The sequence below is a fragment of the Lynx rufus genome, unplaced genomic scaffold (genome assembly GCF_022079265.1).
Source record: "Lynx rufus isolate CCGP_SWC_20201006 ecotype Redwood Valley unplaced genomic scaffold, mLynRuf1.p SCAF_17, whole genome shotgun sequence".
Lineage (NCBI taxonomy): Eukaryota > Metazoa > Chordata > Mammalia > Carnivora > Felidae > Lynx > Lynx rufus.
Window position 1 is genome coordinate 3187501 of NW_025814831.1, and position 22265 is coordinate 3209765.

The window sequence follows — 22265 nt, forward strand, 5'->3', positions numbered from 1 at the left end:
CATCGCTCCCTTCGAGAGCCACCACGCTCCCCGATGCAAAGTGCTTGCTGAGCTCTCTGAAGGGTCTCGTGGCAAATTGGCAAAAACAACCCCAAACCCCAAGCCCCCCAAAGAACAAAAAACTCCCACAAAAAAACAAAGTTTTGAGCAGACACACCTCCCTGCCCCAGGGCCTCGCCTGCTCCGTGGACACGGAGGTCACCGTGCGCCACTCACAGAGCAGGAACTGCCCGGAAAGGGTATTCTAGGGACGGTCTCCACAGCGACAGTGACGTGTTCACAATGCACACACAGGGAGATCTTTCTTTTAAATATCATCCTTCTCTGGGCTTTTGGAGAAACACATGCTGTGAAAACGATCACGGTTGTGCTTCTCAAAGTTAGTCATGTTTCCTGCCAGCTTTCTTCACTCTCAGAGATGGACGGATGGCCCAAGAGCCAGGCATGTCATTAAGGAATGCTGTCCTGGTCCCTCGGATTTGCCTGATCTGGACGAGAGCTGGCGATACTGGAGTACTAGGGGAGGACAGCACTCTGGTCGTCAGGTAAATAGGAACAGCACCGCCCCCACAAGGTACCTTACCTCACCTCTGAAGGACTCCAGAGGAGCGGATGAGGAAAAAATGTGGCCTTGTCATTGCGTCTGAAGTGATTATGAAGTACTCTAGAATATTCCTTTTCAAAATTCACTGTATGCAGAATAAAAACATCATATTATAAAAAAAGTACCCTCTAAAGGAAGGGCATGGGCCCCTTAATAATCGACTTGAATTCATGTTCCAACTGCAGTAAAGGTAACACTACCTATGTTGCCATTAAAATCAAACCGATGTCAATCAGTGATAGCGGTTTTTCAATATGAACAGCTCAGGTGAATTCTGCGGGTGAACACCCGTCTCTCCTCGGACCAGTAACGTACTAATGCAGACATCACTTACGACAAATCAACAACTGAAAACAATATGAGCATCTACCTGTGTCTGCATATAGAGTGGCCATTTCATCAGACGTGGGGGAAGCTACCTGCTCTCAAAGGAGCCCAACTTCCAGTATTCAATTTGTCCTTGAGAACAAAACTATGGAAAACTATTAGAACGTCTCCTAGGCGTAAAGGTCAGAAGGAACCACGCCGCAGCCACACCTTGGCTTGGCAGAGCGCTGCTTCACCTCTGCCAGCTTCCACAGGGTGGCCGCGCAGAGGAGACCTCGCACCCGATGCAGAAGAGAGCTGGTTCCAGAGAAGGAACAAAAATGCCTCAGGTGATAAGAGGAGGGAGAGGGGACTTGCTGGGTTGAATAAGGAGGCTCGAAAGTTCTAGTAAGGTAAGCGTGAGCTCCACGGTCAGGTCAACCGCCACCCTGGCTGCCGGGGTCCCTCGCAACTCACTGCTTCCCTGCCGGCTCCGCCTCTTCTCCCAGGCCTCGCCCTTGTCTGGGAGCTTCTCTGCCAGCTCAGAATAGGATCCACCCACCCACCCACAGGCTGAGGGCTCCCAGGGCCTCTCCCGGGGTCTGTCCCGGGTGCCCATACGGTGTCTTGAAGGCACCTCAAACTCCGGGCATTCAAAACTGCTCTCCTGTTCTCCCTCCCGGCCACAGCAGTGGTGATTAACCACAGAATGGTTAATTCCAATGGACAGCAGACCCATCCTTCCTGTTCAGGCCAGAACTCATCCACATCCAATCAAGAGCAGATGGGTTGACTCTGTTTTCAGGACATAATCCAGAACTGACCACCGTCTCCCTAGGCCAGTTACCTCTTGCCTAATCATTGCCGACAGCCTCTGAACAGCTTTCCTGGCTTCTTCTTGCTCCCAGAGAGGCCAAGCCACACCCCCCAACCATCACCCCATGTAACGTGGCACCAACCAAACCTCAGGTCCCTAGCAATGCCTCAACCCGCCCTGCAATTTTTTTCCTGGCATTGACCACTTTGTTCCTACTTTACTTACTAATGCTTATTGACTGCCGTCCTATTAGGACATATGCTTCAAGAGGCTCTAGGGATCTTTGTTTTCTTCCCTGATGTGTCACAAACACCTAAAACAGTGCTCTGCCTGTGGTAGTAAATATCTGTGACCGAGTGACTTTCATACTTTGACCAACAAGAAAAAAACCCAGAACCCAAAACAGCACACCAATCGATGTGGCAGTTTCCCCATGAGATTCAAGTGTCACACTAACTGATGAATTCATTACTCCCTCTGTATAACCATGCAGGGTGCTGGGAAAAAGCTGTAGGATTGATTCATGTACCGAATCAAAAAATAAGAGAGGAGAATTACATACGTCGTGGAGAACCAACCCAGAACCGTCAAGACCTGGCGTCTCTCCACATGGGCTCGCGAGGCTCCTGATTCCCTTCCTCCTCAGGTCACCAGGAGGGCCGACTTCTCCCTTTATTTCCTTTGGAGAAAAAAGATGCTAGTAATCACAAAATGCTGGGATCCACGCTAAGGACAAAGTGGCCCCAGGCCTTCATACACTTTCCATTTGCTTTTGTTCAAGTTGGTGGCGGAGGCAAAAACATTTAGTCACTGCCTTAATTTGAGTCTTAAATACAGCATTAGGAGACAATGGAAGACTTTACTGAGAAAAAGTGAATTTTTAATTATCTTGTGAATCTACTTAGAAAAACACAAGCAATGTTCACAACTATAAATTTAAACCTTTTGCACTAAAAAAAAAAAAAACACAAAACAACAAACACAAAACCACAGGCATGAACTGTAAACCTGTATTAATTATCAACTAGTCTTAAGGTTAAGGTTAATTCTTAGTAGTAATTCAGTATTTTCCTCCTTGGCAATTTTAATGTTTTAGCACCAAATGATCTCCCACAGAGGTACTCGTAACAACTCTGGCTGCCAGTGTAAGGAGATGCTTCCGTATGCACTACTTCACACGCACAGTCCACGCTCACACCACACAGACAGGAGGCCCGTGGCGATGATGTCACACGCTGACTTTCAGGGCAATGGAAATAAGACAGAGGGCACGCGTGTCACACATCTTTAATGTAGTGCATTCGTAGAAAAAAGGCCAGCTTCCGCTCCCAGGCGTGCTCTCGTCCTTGTATTTTAATATCATGATTTAGAAGATGCAGACGTTATTACCTAAATATTACTCTATACATTTCCATCAGTGTTCAGGAAAACACTTTAAATTGCTACTTAATTTACACCGTAATTACTGGGTTACAGCTTTAGCTCGTTGGCAATTTTGGAAGCAATATTTTTGAAAGCTATGGATGTCCCTGATATCCGCTTAAACCGGACCCCGTTCAGAGACAGTCTTGGCAGCTTGCACACCTCCATCTCCCACTGCACGAGGTTCTCCGCGTGCCCATCACCGTGGACACAGAAGAGTAGGAAGCGTTCTCTCTGCTCATAGTCGCAGTTATTGGCATCCAGCACTTTGCGGATCTCCCGCATCATGTCACTGGGGTCCATGGAACTAGTGGTTTTCATGCTCCAGGTAAAGCGCAGGGAGCGAGGTTTTGCTTCTTTGTTTTCCTCCTTTTGCTCAGCAGATACGTTGCGACTGAAATGCACAGTAGCAGGTTTATTTTTAATTGCACAGAAAAACCAACCTTTTCTGTTACAGCTAGCTCATAATCAACATCTTCGATGTAGCATGACTGACCTCCACATTTTTCTTGCACAGGCTCACATCTGATTATCTGTTCCTTTACGGAGAAGTATTCATCTACCACCCACCCCCGGACTCCCTTCCAAATCATAACCCATACAGGCAAAATTCTACCTGGCTGGAAAATCTTCATCAGCCATCTATATTTAATAAAATTAAGAAGATAATTTGTGAAACAGAATCCTTGGAGATCAGCAAATTACATGGCGGAGCGCCTCTCCAAAAGCCCAGCTCTCCCCTCTAGGCTGACTGCAGGCGGCAAGGAGCCGAAAGGGCCCCCCAGAGGCCCAGCTCAGGGAGGACGGGTCGGCAGGCCAGTAGTACCACTTTTCTTTTAATTCAGCTCATCATGACCTTTCGCTGGAGATGGTACTCAGGATAGCCAGTGACTCCACATGGTTCAAAATCACTTTCCTTGCAAATGGCCCCCCCCCATGCTGAGTACACAGCTGGGTGCGGGGTGGGCTGTTCTCAGTTCCCTCCGCCCACCTGAATATTTTTCCATTTTGTTAAAATTCTGATGTCACAGTTAAAAATAATTCTTAGATGACATTATCTTACTACTGAAACAGGAAAATGAAACGTTAAAGCTTATCTGCTGCTGAGCACTGAAACCACCGGTGTGAATGCAAGCTGTATCGATGCACAGAGTGTAAGCTGTGGTCCCAACATCTAAGAGGTGATGTCATAGCAGGGTCCCAGGCACAATTCTCTTGGGAACCCCAAGACCAGGTGTCTACTATCCTACCATTCCCCAGCATTTAATCATTGCCACAAACCCGTTATTTACACTCTCACGTGTACATCTGAATGTTTCAATTAGGAAGGTGAACACCTAACACTCTTGTGTATTAAAAACACCCTGCACGTGCATGATAAATACACTTAATCCAATGGCAAAATCGGCAAATTCGCCAAAGCTGAGGGTTTGGGGCTATAGGTTTTACTTTAGATAGAGCTGCCAGGCTGCTGGTAAAATAATCAATTTGGTTCACACCCACTAAAGTTGATCAGGAGCTTCCTGTGTATAAAATGCTGTTTTAGGTACTAAATAGGTTACAAAAATGAGCAAAAGCTCTCAGGCTGCGTTGGGGTTGAGGGAGGGAAGACTGCAACTTAAGGAAATAGCACTAGCACAGGAAAGGTATGAGCACACCATGAGGGGGCGGGGGCAGAAAAGACAGGTAGGGCCCTCTAAAGGGAGGAGGGCGGGGAAATGAGGAAATGGGTTCCAGGAGGGAGGGGCATCTGGGAAGAGCTACCAAGAGCCCACAGAATTCCAACACAACGGGGGTGGGGAAGGAGAGATCGTGTGCTGAGCAGAGGGAGTATCATTAAGCAAAGGCAAGGAGGTGTGGAAAGCACAGAATGTGTTTAGGGTATAATCAAGTGTGCAGATGGACTGGAACTGGGGGCCCAGCATCACCCCCACAACAGCCGCTGAGTACTTGCGGGAAGCAAATAGGACAGCTGGAGCCTGCTTGAGGCTGGGATGGGCAGGCCTGGGGTGGGAGTGCTGCCAGGCCATCATCCGGGCGGGCACTCTGCCTCAACCGCGGTGGGGAGGGTGGGGGACGCCAGGGCTGCTGAGGCCACCCAGGGTGGGTCAGGTAATGGGGCCCCTGCAACTTTTCATTCAGAAAAGTCACATGATCAGAGCTGGGCTTCAGAAAGAGCAGAAAGAGAGCAAATGGGTTAACGGGGACCCAAAACAGCATGGTGGCGACTGGTATGGAATGAGCCCGAGTAGAAAAGACCCAGAACCATGGCAGCCTACCTGGGCCTATCTGGCGAACTCCCCCACCCCCGGACTTGTGTAATGAAATACAAAATGATCTACAAAATGTAAAAGCAAAACATCTGACTACATAATTGTTCTTCAAAAAAACCATCTAATTTAAAATATGAAAATTCAACTCCATATTCTGCTTTCATTCCTTGAGAGCAGGATGGTGCAGGAGTCATGGACACAGCAAGAGTGCTCCTACTGACTCCCAGAGCTCACTTCAGGCCATCAGCCCCCAGGCAGGAGGGCGGCATATTTTAGCACCCAAATGCCCAGTGGAAGCCCAGTGGAAAGGCTGGACCTGGAAGGCTTTCACCAGTGGGCAGCCATGGCGCTCTGGCGCCCTCTAGTGGCCACTAAGAGGTGGCAGCAGCGACAGGCTCCTGCTTCACAAACCACACAATGGGACTCTGCCAAGCAATCCCTACATTGAGAGCAGGGATCTGATGTGGGATAGTCAGGAAAGAGCATCGTCTCTGCCACAGACACGAGGTAAATACCTATAAAATATTTTAAGTAAAAATCATTCCCCTCACCTTGAGCCCTCATATCTCCCGTTCCTCTCATATTCAGTTGGAAGCCTCAACGAACAGAATGCAGAAGCACAGAGAAATGGGAAAGAGAAAAGAAATCTTACAGACCGATACATGACCACCCACATACAAACACAGATGTCATAATATGAACAAATCCAAAGCACTTGGGGTCACCAGCCAACTCTTGTTCAGCTCGTAGTCTCCCAGGGGTGACCGGCCCAGGCCGCTGTTCTCTGTGCGAGCTGGCAGGCAGGCTGGGAGGCCGACCGCGCACCGGGCATCTCTGCCTGGCTCTGGAATTGGAGGTCTGCTGACTTTTTAATACCTCCCCCAAAGTGTAATGGTTTTTAACTAAAAGGAAATGAATTCTATCAGTTAAATCCTACATTCAACTACAAAATTTTCTGCCCGAGGAAAAATTTGCTGGGAAGATTAAAATCACGGAGTGGAATTTCCCATAGGAGGAAAGCACTCTTCCCAGTTTTTGATAAAGAGCTCACGTTCACACAGCCTTTCAGTGACCCACTGATTTCATCGACATAGAAAAAAATCCATAGCCTGGCTTTCTGGACACATGGAGGCCAAATGGCAGATTTTCTACCTCATTATGTGTGTGTTGTTAGTCTCCTGACTCGTTATCATCAAAACATATTCACCTGGTAGGAATATGATTTCTTACAGTGCTTTAAGTAAAAGTAATGAGACACACTTTCTTCAGTGGTTGGTGGAAAGTGGCTTTTAGAATACTACTCTTCAACTCTCTGAAAATATTAAAGCATTTCTGCTCTACAGCTGCCCACATCTTAGTTTCTAAAAACCTCAAACTAAATGAGGCTGTAGGTCTGAATTTTATGCTTGTTTCCCCCATAAAAATATTAGCTAATTTCCCGGTCATTTTAAAGCCTTCTGCAGATTCAATCCTTCATGAAATAAAAAATGGCAACAGTTACCACTTACCTTCTGCATGCCTGAGGCCAACCATTAATTGTACATTAATATTACTGAACATTGCATTCTTCAAACAGAAGCATGCTAAGTGTTATTAGTATGAAGACAGAATTATTTGGATGCTAAATAATTCTACCAAAGAAAGACAATGCACAGAGCATGCACAGGCCTGTTGTTATGTGGGCGCCTGACAGAGTCAATCTACTTCTTTCCGAGGCTCCTTACAAAGAAGTAAGTATGTAGTTCTCAGCAGAAAGTTTAGTTTTTAAGAAACAAAACAAAACAAAACAAAACAAAAACAAGGCTAGAAAGCCAAACCTGATGTTAATTGCAGGAGCCATTTTGGGGTAAGGATTGAAAAATAATGTGTATATATAAATCCTACCTTTTGATAAACCTGAATGACATGTTTCTAAAAGAAATTAAGCCAAAAACAAAATTAACAAAAATGACTTGCACAAATTAAATAGAAAATCTAGTCAATTATAGAGAGAAAGAAAAACAACAAAACAGGGCTCCTCTTCTGTCCAATGAACGATGAAACAGTGACATTTGTTGAAAAAGTAAAATTACAGGTAATCGAGTACATGATCTTTTAATTTTCTAGAAATATAAAAAAATCTGTCCTTGTAAGAAAAAATTTAGCAGTAAATATTGACATTAGCTGTAATTAAATTTAAAGGTTCTTCAGATGGATAGACTTTAAGCTAATAAAATCCAACATTCCATGTTAAAGAAATGACTTAAGTCATGTGCAATATGATAGTAATAAAGTAACTATAGTAATAAAGTAACATTTCTTGATTCTCTTCAGAATATTCTATGAACAAAAATCTCACCTTCTATACAACATTAAAAAGTTCATTTTAAAATGTTCAACCATTAAGAGAACCATTACTTATTTCAGGAAGACGATTTAAACATTAACAGAATGTCTGTTACAGTGGTATCACATAAATCACTTCTTAATAAAACAGTAAGTTACTGCGGTTTAAAATGAAGTGGACTTTTCAGAGTTTTAGACAGCAAAATGAATGGAAACAAAATGGTAACAACGGGGGTTTCATGTTTATGTTCTGTGTAATAAAATGGAATAACTGTATTTAGAAGTAACTTTGCTCATTAAAACTTAAGGAGATGCTGAGGTTGTACTGAACAGAATCTGACAAAAGAAATTCCAAACTACCCATCAGGCTTGTACGATCATGTGGTCAGCATTCCTGGGCGAGCGCAGGCTGGCCTTGTCAAACCATTTCTGAAACTTCCCAGTTCTGTGACTGAACACAGAATTCAGTCTGAGTGAATGAAGTAACGAATTCCGTGGGTCGGTTTTTCTAATTCTGGTAACTTTGACATTGCTTCAGATGCTGCCCAATTAAAAAACAGCTAACTAGGGGCGCCTGGGTGGCGCAGTCGGTTAAGCGTCCGACTTCAGCCAGGTCACGATCTCGCGGTCCGTGAGTTCGAGCCCCGCGTCAGGCTCTGGGCTGATGGCTCGGAGCCTGGAGCCTGTTTCCGATTCTGTGTCTCCCTCTCTCTCTGCCCCTCCCCCGTTCATGCTCTGTCTCTCTCTGTCCCAAAAATAAATAAACGTTGAAAAAAAAAAAAAATTTTAAAAAACAGCTAACGACTGTAGGTAACAGCCAACCACTTCATAATCAGATCAGAAGTGGTCCACAGAGGGGTTATATGCAGCAGAGAAGATCATGCATGTGACAGGATTTTGTAAATAATTAAGCACTACCTAATAAGGCAGGATTATTCAAAAGATTATTTTAGTTGAAAATTGATTAAAAGGCCTTTCGGTATTTTCACTTCCCAATTTTCTGCCTGAGAAAGGTCAGGGTTATCGGTCAAGCACCCAACTGCTTTTCCTCGCTTTTTCAGCCACGAATCCCTGAGGTATAAAGAGGAGGAGCAGCGGGACTGAGGCTCTCTACTCCTGCCAGGCCCCGCGGACCAGCGCAAGGCACACAGAGGCACCTACATCATGCCTGGGCTGTTCTGCCTATAGGGTAGGAGGGACCCTGAGAACCCTAAGCAGGCCAGGCCTGGCCCCAGGAGAGAGAAGCCTTGCTCCTTCTGACTACAAATGGCTTCCGAGGTTGGAGAGCACACAGCTCTCCAAAGCCACACGTACCCAGGGCAGAGTCAGAGCCAAGAGAACACAGGCTTCCTGGCGGAGGATCTCCTCCCACCAGATCTGAGCAGGTCTCCGACGCAGCACCTGAGTGAGAACACCTGAGCCTCTTTTGGGCACCAGGACTCTGATCTTAGCATTTACTGTCAGGGCAGGATAAGCAGCCGACGCTGACAGCAGCAGCAAGAAGAAACGGACCACCGCTAAAGTACAGTAACCAGGGAAGACTACAGACCTCAGTTTGCAAACTTTAACAAACAGAAGACTACCTTTCTGTAAATCTTTAGGGGTGGAAATTGCCTGAAAATGTAAAGTAAGATGACCCCTGAGACTTTTTTTTTTTAATTAAACCAAGAAATCTGTCTCCAATTTTAATTGAAATGCATGAAATACACTAAATTAGAGAATGAGGGACAAGGATTCCAGCCTACACTATCCTTGACCGTTCTGCTCTGCAGGGCAGCACACACAGTGTGCCCTGGAGGGCCTCTTCTGGAGGCACCTTTCTGGCTCAGCATTTTTTGGCTGTAGAATCTTCAACATGTGCCTTAAACTCTCTGAGTCTCATTTCCAGCTTGTTCTACACAACAGTAAGAGTATCTACTACACAAGGTGGACAGTGGAGATTACGTGAGTATGTGAGAATGTGTTTGTACGTATGTGACACGTGCATGTTTATCAATGAGAAACAAGTATAGCTCTATACATCTAAGGACGCTTATCTACCTTAACTTAGCACACAGGAAAAATACAGCACAGAGGCAACAATCAGGGGTGCCCAGCTGGCTCAGTAGGAAGAGCATGTGACTGCTGATCTTGGGGTTGTTGAGTTTGAGCCCCACATTGGCGGTAGAGATTACTTAAAAATAAAATCTTTTTTTTTTTTTAATGTTTATTTTTGAAGGAGAGAGAGAGAGATTGAGAGAGATTGAGAGAGAGAGAGAGAGAGAGACAGACAGACAGACAGACAGACAGACAGACAGTGTCAGCAGGGAGGGGCAGAGAGAGAGAGGGAGACACAAAATCCGAAGCAGGCTCCAGGCTCTGAGCTGTCAGTACAGACACTGATGTGGGGCTTGAACCCGTGAACTGTGAGATCATGACCTGAGCCAAAGTCAGACACTTAACTGACTGAGCCACTCAGGTGCCCCAAGATTTTTTTTTAAGTTTATTTATGTATTTATTTTGAGAGAGAGAGAGAGAAAGAGAGAGAGCGAGCATGAGAGGGGAGGGGCCGAGAGAGAGGGGGACAGAGAATACCAAGCAGGCTCCATGCTGTCAGCACAGAGACTGATGCGGGGCTCGAACTCACAAACCATGAGATCGTGACCTGAGGCGAGATCAAGAGTTGGATGCTTAACTGACTGAGCCACCCAGGTGCCCCACCATCCCCCAGATTTTATTTCTAAGTAATTCCTTCACCTAACGTGGGGCTTGAACTCACATCCCCAAGATCAAGAGTCTCATGCTCCACTGGAGTGCCTGGGTGGCTCAGTCGGTTAAGTGTCCGACTTCAACTCAGGTCACGATCTCAGAGTCTGTGAATTCGAGCCCCGTGTCGGGCTCTGGGCTGACGGCTCAGAGCCTGGAGCCTGCTTCAGATTCTGTGTCTCCCTCTCTCTCTACTCCTCCCCTGTTCATGCTCTGTCTCTGTCTCAAAAATAAACGTTAAAAAAAAATTACAGTCTCGTGCTCTACTGACTGAGCCAGCCAGGAGCCCCTGACATATGACGTTTTACCTAAAGAGCCCATCATAGACCAAAGTGTAAAGACACAGAACTAGCTGACCTGTAACTAGATCTCAGACAGACCTGACTGATGCATATCCCCTCTGCACTCAGGGCTCTTACAGGGCAAAATACCTGTCGACATGAAGCTCAGTCGGGAAGGCAAACAGCCAGGTGAATGACACCAGGCTCCGTCTCCTACCACCCAAGTTTTGGAAACAGATTCCATTTCAGCCTAGTCCATAATGAAGAACTAGGGGACAGGGAGGCCTGGGACAGGCCATGGGATGATCCTAAAAACAAGGAATGAATTATTCTGGGGTCAGCAGACTCTTCCTGGATTGAGCTCCCTGCTTCTTTTACTGGTCACGAGTGGGTGCCCCAAACTTGGCAAAGTCCTTTAGACCACTCTGCCCAGTTTGGAAAAGGGGGTCTCAGCAAAGGAGCCGAGAAGAGAACAAGAGGCCGCTGTAACTTCTGGCACCTATCTGGCCTCCAGCTGATGATAAGAGACAGCAGAAGTCCTCCTAACTTGGTAGCCATGTCCTGACAATAAGCAGAGTACCCGGAGAAAGACTAAAAATACTAAAAGAACATAAAAATACTGGACGAATTAAGGAGACTGAAAATGCGGTATTTGGCTTACAGGTTAAATTCCAAAAATGGAAGGAAACACAGCAGGCAGCTGGTGAGCCACAGGGGGCGCCAGCTAGTTCAGGCTTGGAGAAGACCCCACTGTTGTTCTGAGTAAAATACAGATGAAAAGAGGGTCTGCAGCGGGCAAAGCGGCAGGATGCCTTGGACGTACTAATCCTCGGTGAAGCTCAGTGTCGAAGAAATCTCTCCTGGGAGTCCTGAAAGTGCAGGGGCCCTCAGTCTCCTGAGTGTGGGCCCAGCTGGCGGTGCCTCGGCCTATGTGTTTATGGTGCAAAGGGGCACTTCCTCCTCTCCTAGCCATCAGTGATTCTAGGCCTTTGCAACCTCCAGATGAGGTTATGGAAATAAAGTTCAAAATACCTCAAGGGAAAAAGTATCACATGAAGGATTTTATACACAAGCAGATTTACTATATCTTGGTGAGAATAAATCAGGAATTTTATCCGCCAAACTGTACCGTTTAAGCAAGTTACTTTGTTCTTACTATAACTTACTGAGACCAAGAGAGAACAGTTTTTAAGATTTAGACCCTAAGAAACTTAGTGCTCCTCAGAGATGCTGGCACGACATGAGAGAAGAGAGGTCTCTCTCCTCTGCGTCCAGGCTGGCCGCACCGCACACTGTCTTCCTCGGGGACGGCTTCCGAAGTGCCAGCCTGCACTAAGCTGCAGTAACCATGCATGTGGGCAGATGTGTGATCAAAAGAACAGTAATTAAAGAGAACGACAACCTCCCAAGTGCTAGAGGGACTTCTGATGTCGGGAAGACTCTGAGCTCTGTAATTCCTATTCTAAAAGGTTTTAAAGTATAAAGTTCTATATATAAACCAGAAAAACACGAGCTAAAGACAAAGTGGAAAGTATCTGGGCAGCCGCGTCACACGACAGAGACGACGTTTCTCCTTTTGCTCTTACATTGGCTGCAAACAACCAGCACCACCTGGCACTTACCTCCTTGTGAGTTTTGAAGTTAATTTACTAAAAAGATTAGTGGAGCCTCGGCTTCGAGTCTGCGACAGTGGTGTGGCTTCGTGGGACAGGCTGGGCGAGGCAGGTGGGCCGTTATACGTGGCGGTCCGCCGCTCCCGGGGCTGCCCGTGGAAAGTGCTGCGGCTGGCGGTGCCCCGCGGGAAGCGGAGCCGGTCTGGGGTGGCTGCGCTGCTGACACTGTGCGTTGAAGCAACGGGAGTCCTCGGATCAGGAATAGTGCTAGTAGGGCAGAACAGAACAGACTCACTCTCACTGTCACGTGGCTGGCAAAAGCCCAGCTGTGTGGCAAACATGGCGCACGACAATCCACGATCCCAAAAGACACCTTTTGTCCTCAGTGGACAAAATCAGTTCTGATAAATCTAGACCCAAGGCAGTATTTTATAGAACTCAGGACCAAAAGGCAAGTTAAATAGGAAAGGGTATCAAATAGATGGTATATAATGAGACAGAGCCTCGTGGGGTTTAAGGGAATAGGTCGTACATATTTTCAAGGACAAGATTAATGCAGGGAAATTCTAGGACACAGAATGGCTAACTCAAGCTTTTTCCCTTTGCTTCCCTCCTCAAAGTGCTTATGTGCAAGAACCCTGCCCCTGTGAAAGAAAGAAACATGAAATGAACAGGCAACTAAAAAGTTTTAGAGACATACAAATGGCATGTTTCCTGTGAAATTCCACATGCTAAGAGCACTGTGAAGAGGAGGGGGGTTTCTTACGCCTTCTGTAGTATGCAAAGGCACAGACGACCAAGGACACCGTGAGACAGGATGTGCTTAACTAAAACCACACACAGGAAGAACACCTGTGGACAACAGATAGTAACACATCGCGGACTATAAAATCCACAGCACAGAATGAAGCAGCGGTGGGTACACATTAGTTTCACAAGGAATGTGCACTTTTCTTACACAGCCTCACATTTCCCTCCTTCACTGTCTATTGGAGGTACCGTCATCGGAGGGGTGCCCATAGGCTGGCATGGACATCGGCCTGATGTCTCACCCACTGAGGCAGGGCTAGCTGCAGAAGCGAACACTTCTGTCAGGCTGGGAGGGGGGTTGGGATCAGGCAGAGGCAAAAACAACAATATGATGGCACAGTGACAGAAAAAGTTATCTGCTATTTAAAGCACACACCTTCCTCTTAACCTTGTTTTGGGGATTCTGTAGCAATTACTGACCTGTAGCTGCCTTTCCCCACCCCACCACCCCCCGCAAATAAAGTAAAAGATTTATTAGCCTTTAAAAAAAGTGTTTGTTTATTTTTGAGAGAGAGAGAGAGAGAGAGAGAGAGAGAGAGAGAGAAGGAGACACAGAATCCGAAGCAGGCTCCAGGCTCTGAGCTATCAGCACACAGCCCGATGTGGGGCTCAAACTCACAAATTGTGAGATCATGACCTGAGCTGAAGTCTGACACTTAACTGACTGAGCCACACATGCGCCCCAAGCTGTATTAGCTTTAAGGGGGGGGGGGATGACATCTTACTTGTTTGAATATTTAGGTGAGGGGGCAACATTTTCTGAGCTGTGTACAAAATAAAGCCTTTCCTAAAAGAGATGTCTCCATTCAAACTGAACTGGTTGAGTGAATCTATAATATGAAAACACCTTGCTTTCGGCCTGTTCTCCAAACACACAGACATATTTTAAATGGACTAGTAAAATGACACATATAGTAATTAGTTGCTATTTATCAAAGTGTCCTATGCTGTTTCAAGATAGATGAGAATCTTCCTACGCAAAGGACATTCACTTCTTTATAAACAACAGTCAAAATTCTTAAGGGGTCAACAGAACCCCTTTTTTCAAGGCAGGAAAACTATTAAGAGTAAATTAACTGTTTGCAGACAGAGAAAAAGAATGATGGACATGGCTGGATGCCTGCAGCTTCTCCCCGGCACAGAGAGAGATGAGCCGCGCCCTGGCCACTCTGCTTTAATTCCAGCTCAAGTCATCTTGCCCTTGGAGCTCCGAAGAGGCAGTTTCTCTCCTTGGAGGAGAGCCGGGGACTCAGGACTCAGACCCCGTGTGTCAGTCTGCATATACGCCCCCACCTCTACCCCAGGGTCTCTGCACCTCTCCCCTTCTCTCCCACACGGACCTATACCTCAGTGCCTGTCTTGGCCACACACTTCCCAACCTGTCCAACATATAGCCATGAACGTCCCAAGATGCAAACCTGACCTTGTCACTCATCAACTTACAGCCTTTCAAAAGCATGCTGCATCTTCAGGACAGACTTCAAATTCCTCACCCTGGCATCCCGGTCACACCCTCAGGTACCCACAGCCCAGCGGCGCCAAGCTGTATCTCCAGGTTCTACCTTCTACTGTCACCTCTGGGACTTGACCTTCTGGAGCTCCTAATGATGTGCAATCCCTTGGTCATGCATCAGGTCAAATAACTTTCACAGGAACTATTCTCTGTGCCTGGAGTGCAGGCACCTATTTTCATCAAAATTCAATCCAGAGGTCACCCTCTCCATGAAGTCATCTCCATGAAGTCATCCTCTCCCATCAGGAGTTTATCATTCCCATTTTGTACTGAGTATGTGCCCCTGGCACCCTGTGCTACCCCAGTGACCTTTCCCTGATAGAGTGTCCTGGAAGCATGGTGCTCAATGAATGCTCTCCCGAGAAGTTAACGAACTGGAGTTCTTACAGTCCTGACATTGGGGGGAGGATGGGCACTTTATAATAAATTGCTCAAGATTTGTGTGTCCCTGCATTTCTGTTTGAGAATTCTGTCTTCTGACTTGGGAGAATGGCTCTAATATAGTCCAAGAACTGAAAATGAGTACCTTATAAAGATAAAAAGAGATTCAGTTTTGTGTTTTTGCCACTCAGCACCTACTTTTTATCCTGTGGCAACGACACTTGAATTCTGCTATTAGGGAAGCAAGTTCCTAGGCTCTGGATGTCAATGACTCCACCCCAGGGTTTCCCAGCCACCCTGGTCAGTGACAGACTTAGAGACAGGCACATGGCCAAAGCCAGACCAACACAGACCCAGAGACAGCTGCAGGGCTTCTGTCTGAGCAGAGCTGAGTGTGGGAAGATGCCAAGTCTGATGCTGTGAGCCCAACAGGGGAACCACTACAGAGGAAGCAGAAGTAGGAGATGGACCCTGACTCTATTCCTAGACATTTTTAGTTCTAGGAAATCAAATATGCCCTTTTGAATTTAAGCTTGTTTGGACTGGGTTCCTGTGATGCAGCACAGAGTCCTAAATGATTCAACTCTTTTTTTTTTTTTTTTAATATTTATTTTTTGGAGAGTACAAGTGGGGGAGGGGGCAGAAAGGAGACAGAAGAATATGAAGCGGGCTCTGCACTGATGGGCTGACAGCAACGAGCCCCATGTGGGGCTTGAACTCACAAACTGCGAGACCATGATCTGAGCTGAAGTCGCTCAACCGACTGAGCCACCCAGCTGTCCCTTCAACTCTGTTTAAAGACTAGTCAAGTGCAGTAGTGAGAAGTAAGGAGAAAGAGTAGAACAAGGAATGATTCAACTATCTGAAGAAAGGCTTGCTAGTTTCTTATACATAGACATACATACATATATGCAAATACATACTTTATTTTTTAAGAAGTTACATCACAGCTAATTTGACTGTCTTTTGTGCTCTATTACCTGCTTAGGGCAGGTCAAGGGTCAATATGCTTGATGCCTCTGACCAGCTGCTGACATTCTCTTGCCCACATTAGAAGCTGGGATCAACGGGTGCATTAAAAGCAAGGGAAGAAGGGAAGACAGGGTTATCTGTTTCCTTCCCTGGAGAATACAAAAGATCCCACAGACTCAGAAGAAGGCAAGGGCTTTTCGTCAGCATATAGAGCAGAAGACGCTTGATCTACTCCTCCTGAGACACGCTGCTTGTAGGCTGCCCAGCACAGGCAAGATCCACAGGGCACAGAAGCATAGCAAGACCGGACACACACTTGACAGCAAAGAAACTGACCCTTCTCAGAGACCTTCCTAAAAAGGAAGTGTAAATTGATATTTTCATTATAAATTATTAAGTTTTTTGACACAATAATCCTAAATGCAATTAAATGAATTATTTTAGAAACTTAATCCTAACTGCTTTGTACTTATGTCTATCTTTTTTCTAAAATTCTAATCCACTTACGGTGACTAAAGGACAGGTATTTTCTACTTTTTCAAATGTTTATTTATTTTGAGAGAGAGGGAAAACACACACATACAAGCAGGGGAAAGACAAGAGAGACAGAATCCCAAGCAGGCTCTGTGCTGTCAGCGTGGAGCCCAACATGGGGCTCGACCCCACGAATTTTGAGATCATGACTTGAGCCGAGACCAAGAGCTGGATGCTTAACCAACTGAGCCACCCAGGCTCCCCAAGGACAGGTATTTTCAATTTGACAGGACATCTCTCCCACAGCAGAACGTTCTGACATGAAATGTTCTGGGGTGCTGATTCAAACTATACTCAGTGACTGGGAAAAAGCAAAATTAAAAGTAAAGATACATGTGTGAACTGTGATCACACTTTCTCTGCTCAATCCCTTGCCTTGATGCATGACAAATGGATAAAATAATAGAGCCATTTTACACTTATAAAATCTTATCTAGAATATCAAATGCCTAAAATTTATTTGAAAAGATTCTGTTGGGGCGCCTGGGTAGCTCAGTCAGTTGAGTGTCTGATTTCAGCCCAGGTCATGATCTCATGGTTTATGAGTTTGAGCCCCAACGTCGGGTTCTGTGCTGTGCTGGTAGGGTGGAGTCTGCTTGGGATTCTCTCTTTCTCTCTGCCCCTCCCCAACTTGCATGCTCTCTAAAAATAAATAAACTTAAAAAAAGATTTTGTTCTGTTGTGCTTTATTATAACCATATCACACTCCTTCTTCGGGGGTATTCAAATGAATACATTTGCAACAGTCTTTTTTTTAAACAGTCTTCTGTAACTATCTAGAAGCATATGAAAAAGCAGGGCAGAGTCCATGTTATTTGTGTCGGTTAGCAAAATTATTAAGTCAAAAAGTCAGTGTAAACTCAGAAAATTTTTACATTCCCATCAGAATGGTTTATTACCAGCACTTCGATAAGCTAGTTTTTTGTTAAGCATTATGTGTCAGTGCCTGTGCTCAGTGGTTTAAGACTCATTATAAAAACCTACGTGATTCTGACAGAATCTTACAACTGAAGATGTAATTACACTTTCTCATGCCTACTTTATACTGACTGTTAGTCAATTTGAAATTGGGCCATCTTCAGAGTGTGCCATCAAAAGAAGGTAGAATAATTATACCAGAACATGTAGCAGAAAATAAGCTGGACTTCAGCATGCCTGGTGTCAAAACAACAGTCTTCCTTAGAAAACTACTCACATGTGCTCAAGCCAAAGCAACAGTTTGCCAAAACTTGTAACTTCTGTCCCTTAAACAACACTGATTAGCATTATTTTTCATACAGTGAGGCTGATAAACAGCACTAGTAAGAATCAACGCATAAAATTAATTTTAAAATGAAAAAAACGATCACATGGCCGGTGGCGAGGCTTGAAAACCTCATCTCGTGCTCACTGCTCACAGCAGGATTCTGAAGACAGCTGAAAACCAGCTTGTTTGGGGCACGTACAGCCTTTGGTTGTAAACATGCATAGTTTTCACTAGCATGATCATGCTCATACTGGAATTCTGTATAAACATACACACACACATACACACACACACACACACGAAAAAAAATCCCATATATTTACGGTTAAACATGAAACGAATGTCCTTTCACAAGTTAACATGGACCCCGGCATCTGCAGCTTACCAGTATTTAAAGAGTAAGAGATCCATATGAGAGAGAAGAAAGCAGTAATTTCCCTAAGAAGTCATCTGTGCACAGAGAAGGTCCAGTGCATCGAATTTATCTTTCAGCATCTATTTCACAGGTGAAAAAAGTCACATTTCGTGCTCTGAGAGTAAAAAATATGACTACTTTGGCATTCACGCCCTCCAATAATTTCCCACAGTTCTTCCATTAACTTGTATGATAGAAAAAGAAAATCTAGAGATTATAAAAATTAAGGGCCCAATCTTGTGTGGTTTGGCACTGAGGCTCTGTTTGGCTAAAGATAGAAACAACATTTTCAAAAGCAAAGCGTTTAAGTGACTGAAGCTAATGAAAGCGGTGAGGCCTAGGTTGGGATAAGGAGGAGTCAGCTCAATAGGGAAGGTGTGGGCAGGGAGGACACAAGGGTAATGACTCCAAAAAAATCAGAGAATTCTTCAAACTCTTTCCAAAGAGTGAATTGGATAACTGCAGGAAGGAAGGGTTAGAAGAGCATGTGCACACACACAAACACAAGCCGGGTAGCAGAGAGTAGATCTTCATCCTTAACGGCCTTTTTAAAAAGTTTGACCCACGGGGCGCCTGGGTGGCGCAGTCGGTTAAGCGTCCGACTTCAGCCAGGTCGCGATCTCGCGGTCCGTGAGTTCGAGCCCCGCGTCGGGCTCTGGGCTGACGGCTCAGAGCCTGGAGCCTGCTTCCGATTCTGTGTCTCCCTCTCTCTCTGCCCCTCCCCCGTTCATGCTCTGTCTCTCTCTGTCCCAAAAATAAATAAACGTTGAAAAATAAAAAAATAAAAAAAAATAAAAAGTTTGACCCTGAGGGGCACCTGGGGGCTCAGTCAGTTAAGCGACAGACTTCAGCTCAGGTCATGATCTCACGGTTTGTGGGTTCGAGCCCCATGTCAGCTCTGCCAGCTCAGAGACTGCAGCCTGCTCCAGATTCTGTGTCTCCCTCTCTCTCTGTCCCTTCCTTGTTTGCACTCTGTCTCTCTTTCTCTCTCTCAAAAATAAACATTAAAAAAAAAAAAAAAGTCTGACCCTGAACTTCAGAGAATTGTACTTTCAAAACAAAAATTTTTTTTAACCTTTATTCATTTTTGAGAGACAGAGAGAGAGGAAGTGTGAGCAGGAGAGGGGCAGAGACAGAGGGAGACACAGAATCCGGAGCAGGCTCCAGGCTCTGAGCTGTCAGCACAGACAGAGCCCAACGCGGGGCTCGAACCCATGAGCTGTGAGATCATGACCTGAGCCAAAGTCAGACCCTAAACCAACTGAGCCACCCAGGCGCCCTGAGAATTGTACTTTCAAAGTTCAAAAGGCATCTGACAGAAGAGCTGAACAACTTAGAAGAATTTCCAAAAGAAAGAAGAATCATGAAGCAACATTTATATTAGAAACTCCTAATTAAGTCTCCTACTGATATCCTCTTGAACTAGATGAAATTTGGTAGACTTGAGAATGTAACTAATAAAAGAAACTTTACTAGAGAATAAACTATACTATTAGAAAATAAATACACCAATCATATTTGTAAGCTATCTAGCACAGCTACTATAATATACTCAAGTTATTAATAGATTTTAATCATAAAGAAAAGGTGTTAAAACAAGCACACAAATAGGAATCAGACAAGAGAGCACTAGAATGTAAATATTTCTAAAAATGCTCTGAAAAATCAACATAATCTTCCACAATAAGCTTTTACCTTCATGTCAAATTCAGAGTTTAGTGGTGTATGGAAGAGAGAAGTTATAAACAGTCTGGTTTTAAGGATGAAAAAGGAAAGAAGAATTTTTGTTCAGGCTGTCACAGAAGTTAGTGATCAAACATTTGACTAGTGAGATCTAAACGAACAGAAACCATACAATGCAGTATCAGAGAGTAAATGTCAGAAAAAAAGAAACCATTTTGATGCCACACATGGGACAAGTGACGAGACCAGACAATGTTCAAGTTAGGGGGTCAAGGGACAATTAAAGATGGCAGGAATTACTTTATGGATTTCTACCACAGAACTTTAACTGGTTGCTGTAGCTTTATCTCACCCTTTGAATTTAATTTATACACTATTCTTACCAAAAGGAAGAAGGAAAATCCATGCCTGCCTGAGAAATTTGTCCATATAGAATACATTTACTCCACCAATCTCAACTTCTCTTTTTTCTCTCCCCACAAACTATGGTCTTTGGACCTACTTAATCCCACTCAGCTTTTTTCTTTTTAAAATTTTTACTATTTTTTTAGTAAACATTTTTTTTTTTACACATATATATTTATTTTGAGAGAGAGAGTAAGAGAGAGCGTGCACGCCTGCATGCGGGAGAGGGGCAGAAAGGGAGGGAGAGAGAATTCCAAGCAGGCTGCACATTGTCAGCGTAGAGCTCATAAACAGTGAGATCATGACCTGAGCCAGAATCAAGAGCCAGACGCTTAACTGACTGAGTCACCCAGGTGCCCCAAGACTTTTTTATTATTTTTAGGTAATCTCTATGCCCAACATGGGGCTTGAATTTACAACCTTGAGATCAAGAGTCACATGCTCCACTAAATGGCCAGCCAGGCGCCCCCACCCCCCCACCTTATTTCTTATTTGGTACCCCTAACAAAGTTGTTTGCATGATATAATTCTCTCCTTATTGACATATTACTTTATTTGTATTTTTTTTTTTTTTTTATTTTTGGGACAGAGAGAGACAGAGCATGAACGGGGGAGGGGCAGAGAGAGAGGGAGACACAGAATCGGAAACAGGCTCCAGGCTCCGAGCCATCAGCCCAGAGCCCGACGCGGGGCTCGAACCCACGGAGCGCGAGATCGTGACCTGGCTGAAGTCGGACGCTCAACCGACTGCGCCACCCAGGCGCCCCTACTTTATTTGTATTTTAAACTGTACTTACCGTATGTGTGCCTGCTTCCCTGCCAGATTAAAATGAAAATCATCCAGAAGACTACTCTCTGCATCTTCCTGGGGTTCTCCAGTGTGTCCAAGGTGGAGACTGTGTTACTGCTTGTCCCCTTGGCTCCTCTGCTGGCCTGTTACTGAGGCTCACTCACCCTACCTCCCGCTGTCCTCTAGAGGCACGGCCCCCTGCACCTCAGGTCCTTATCCCTCCCCGCTCTACCCTTTGTTCAAGTTATTACTGTACACAGCATAATACACATTTCCCTATTTGCTATTCTGGAATGACACCACCGCTTCAGATCTGTGTCCTGTGGGAAAGCTCTCTGGTTTAACCCAACCCTTTCAACCATCACACGCAGCCTGCCAGGAGGACAGGCTCTGGACAGTAAGAGGAATTTGGAAGTCTAGTATCTCACTAAAAAATCTGCACTTGGGGCGCCTGGGTGGCGCAGTCGGTTAAGCGTCCGACTTCAGCCAGGTCACGATCTCACGGTCCGGGAGTTCGAGCCCCGCGTCAGGCTCTGGGCTGACGGCTCGGAGCCTGGAGCCTGTTTCCGATTCTGTGTCTCCCTCTCTCTCTGCCCCTCCCCCGTTCATGCTCTGTCTCTCTCTGTCCCAAAAATAAATAAACATTGAAAAAAAAAATTAAAAAAAAAAAAATCTGCACTTAAATTTAACTTACCATGAAGAACACTTCACGATTATCATCTGAATTTTGATTCTAAAAACTAAGAAGTAACTTCCATTTCTTTTGCGAAAAACAAATTTTCTTGCAAACAGGTAAAATTTCGTACCTTTCTTTCCCATTCTGAATTATTGAATGTCTGTCGGCTGTAGTTCTTTCACTGCAGACGTAAGTATTGCGCCGTGTCATTCCACCAGCTGCTGTATTACTCTATAAAAAAAGGGGGGCCCATTTTTGTCTTAAACCATTTAGAAATAAGTATAGTACAATGAGAAAAAAATTCTTACCTAAATACACACAATTTAATCCTTATTTTAAAATTTATTTGTAATGTTTATTTATTTTTGAGAAAGAGCACATGTGTGCACATGAATGGGGGAGGGGCAGGGAGAGAGGGAGACACAGAATCCGGAGCAGGCTCCAGGCTCCGAGC

At 45.1% G+C, this 22265-nt stretch overlaps 1 protein-coding gene across 6 annotated transcripts in view; it reads right to left on the reverse strand.

The window, feature by feature from the left end:
* Window positions 1-2998: 2998 nt before the first annotated feature.
* The window catches only part of MARK3 (microtubule affinity regulating kinase 3), a 113663-nt gene continuing 94396 nt past the window's right edge, over window positions 2999-22265 (reverse strand). For 4 of the 6 annotated variants that reach the window (XM_047080022.1, XM_047080019.1, XM_047080017.1 and 1 more), the window contains 4 exons: window positions 21942-22042; window positions 12396-12653; window positions 5974-6018; window positions 2999-3543 (listed from right to left, as the gene is read on the reverse strand). In XM_047080022.1, the coding sequence (XP_046935978.1) occupies window positions 3198-3543; window positions 5974-6018; window positions 12396-12653; window positions 21942-22042 (750 nt within the window). In that variant the 3' untranslated portion in view covers window positions 2999-3197. The remainder of the gene's footprint in view (window positions 3544-5973; window positions 6019-12395; window positions 12654-21941; window positions 22043-22265) is intronic. The other 2 variants (XM_047080020.1, XM_047080018.1) reach the window with 1 other exon arrangement.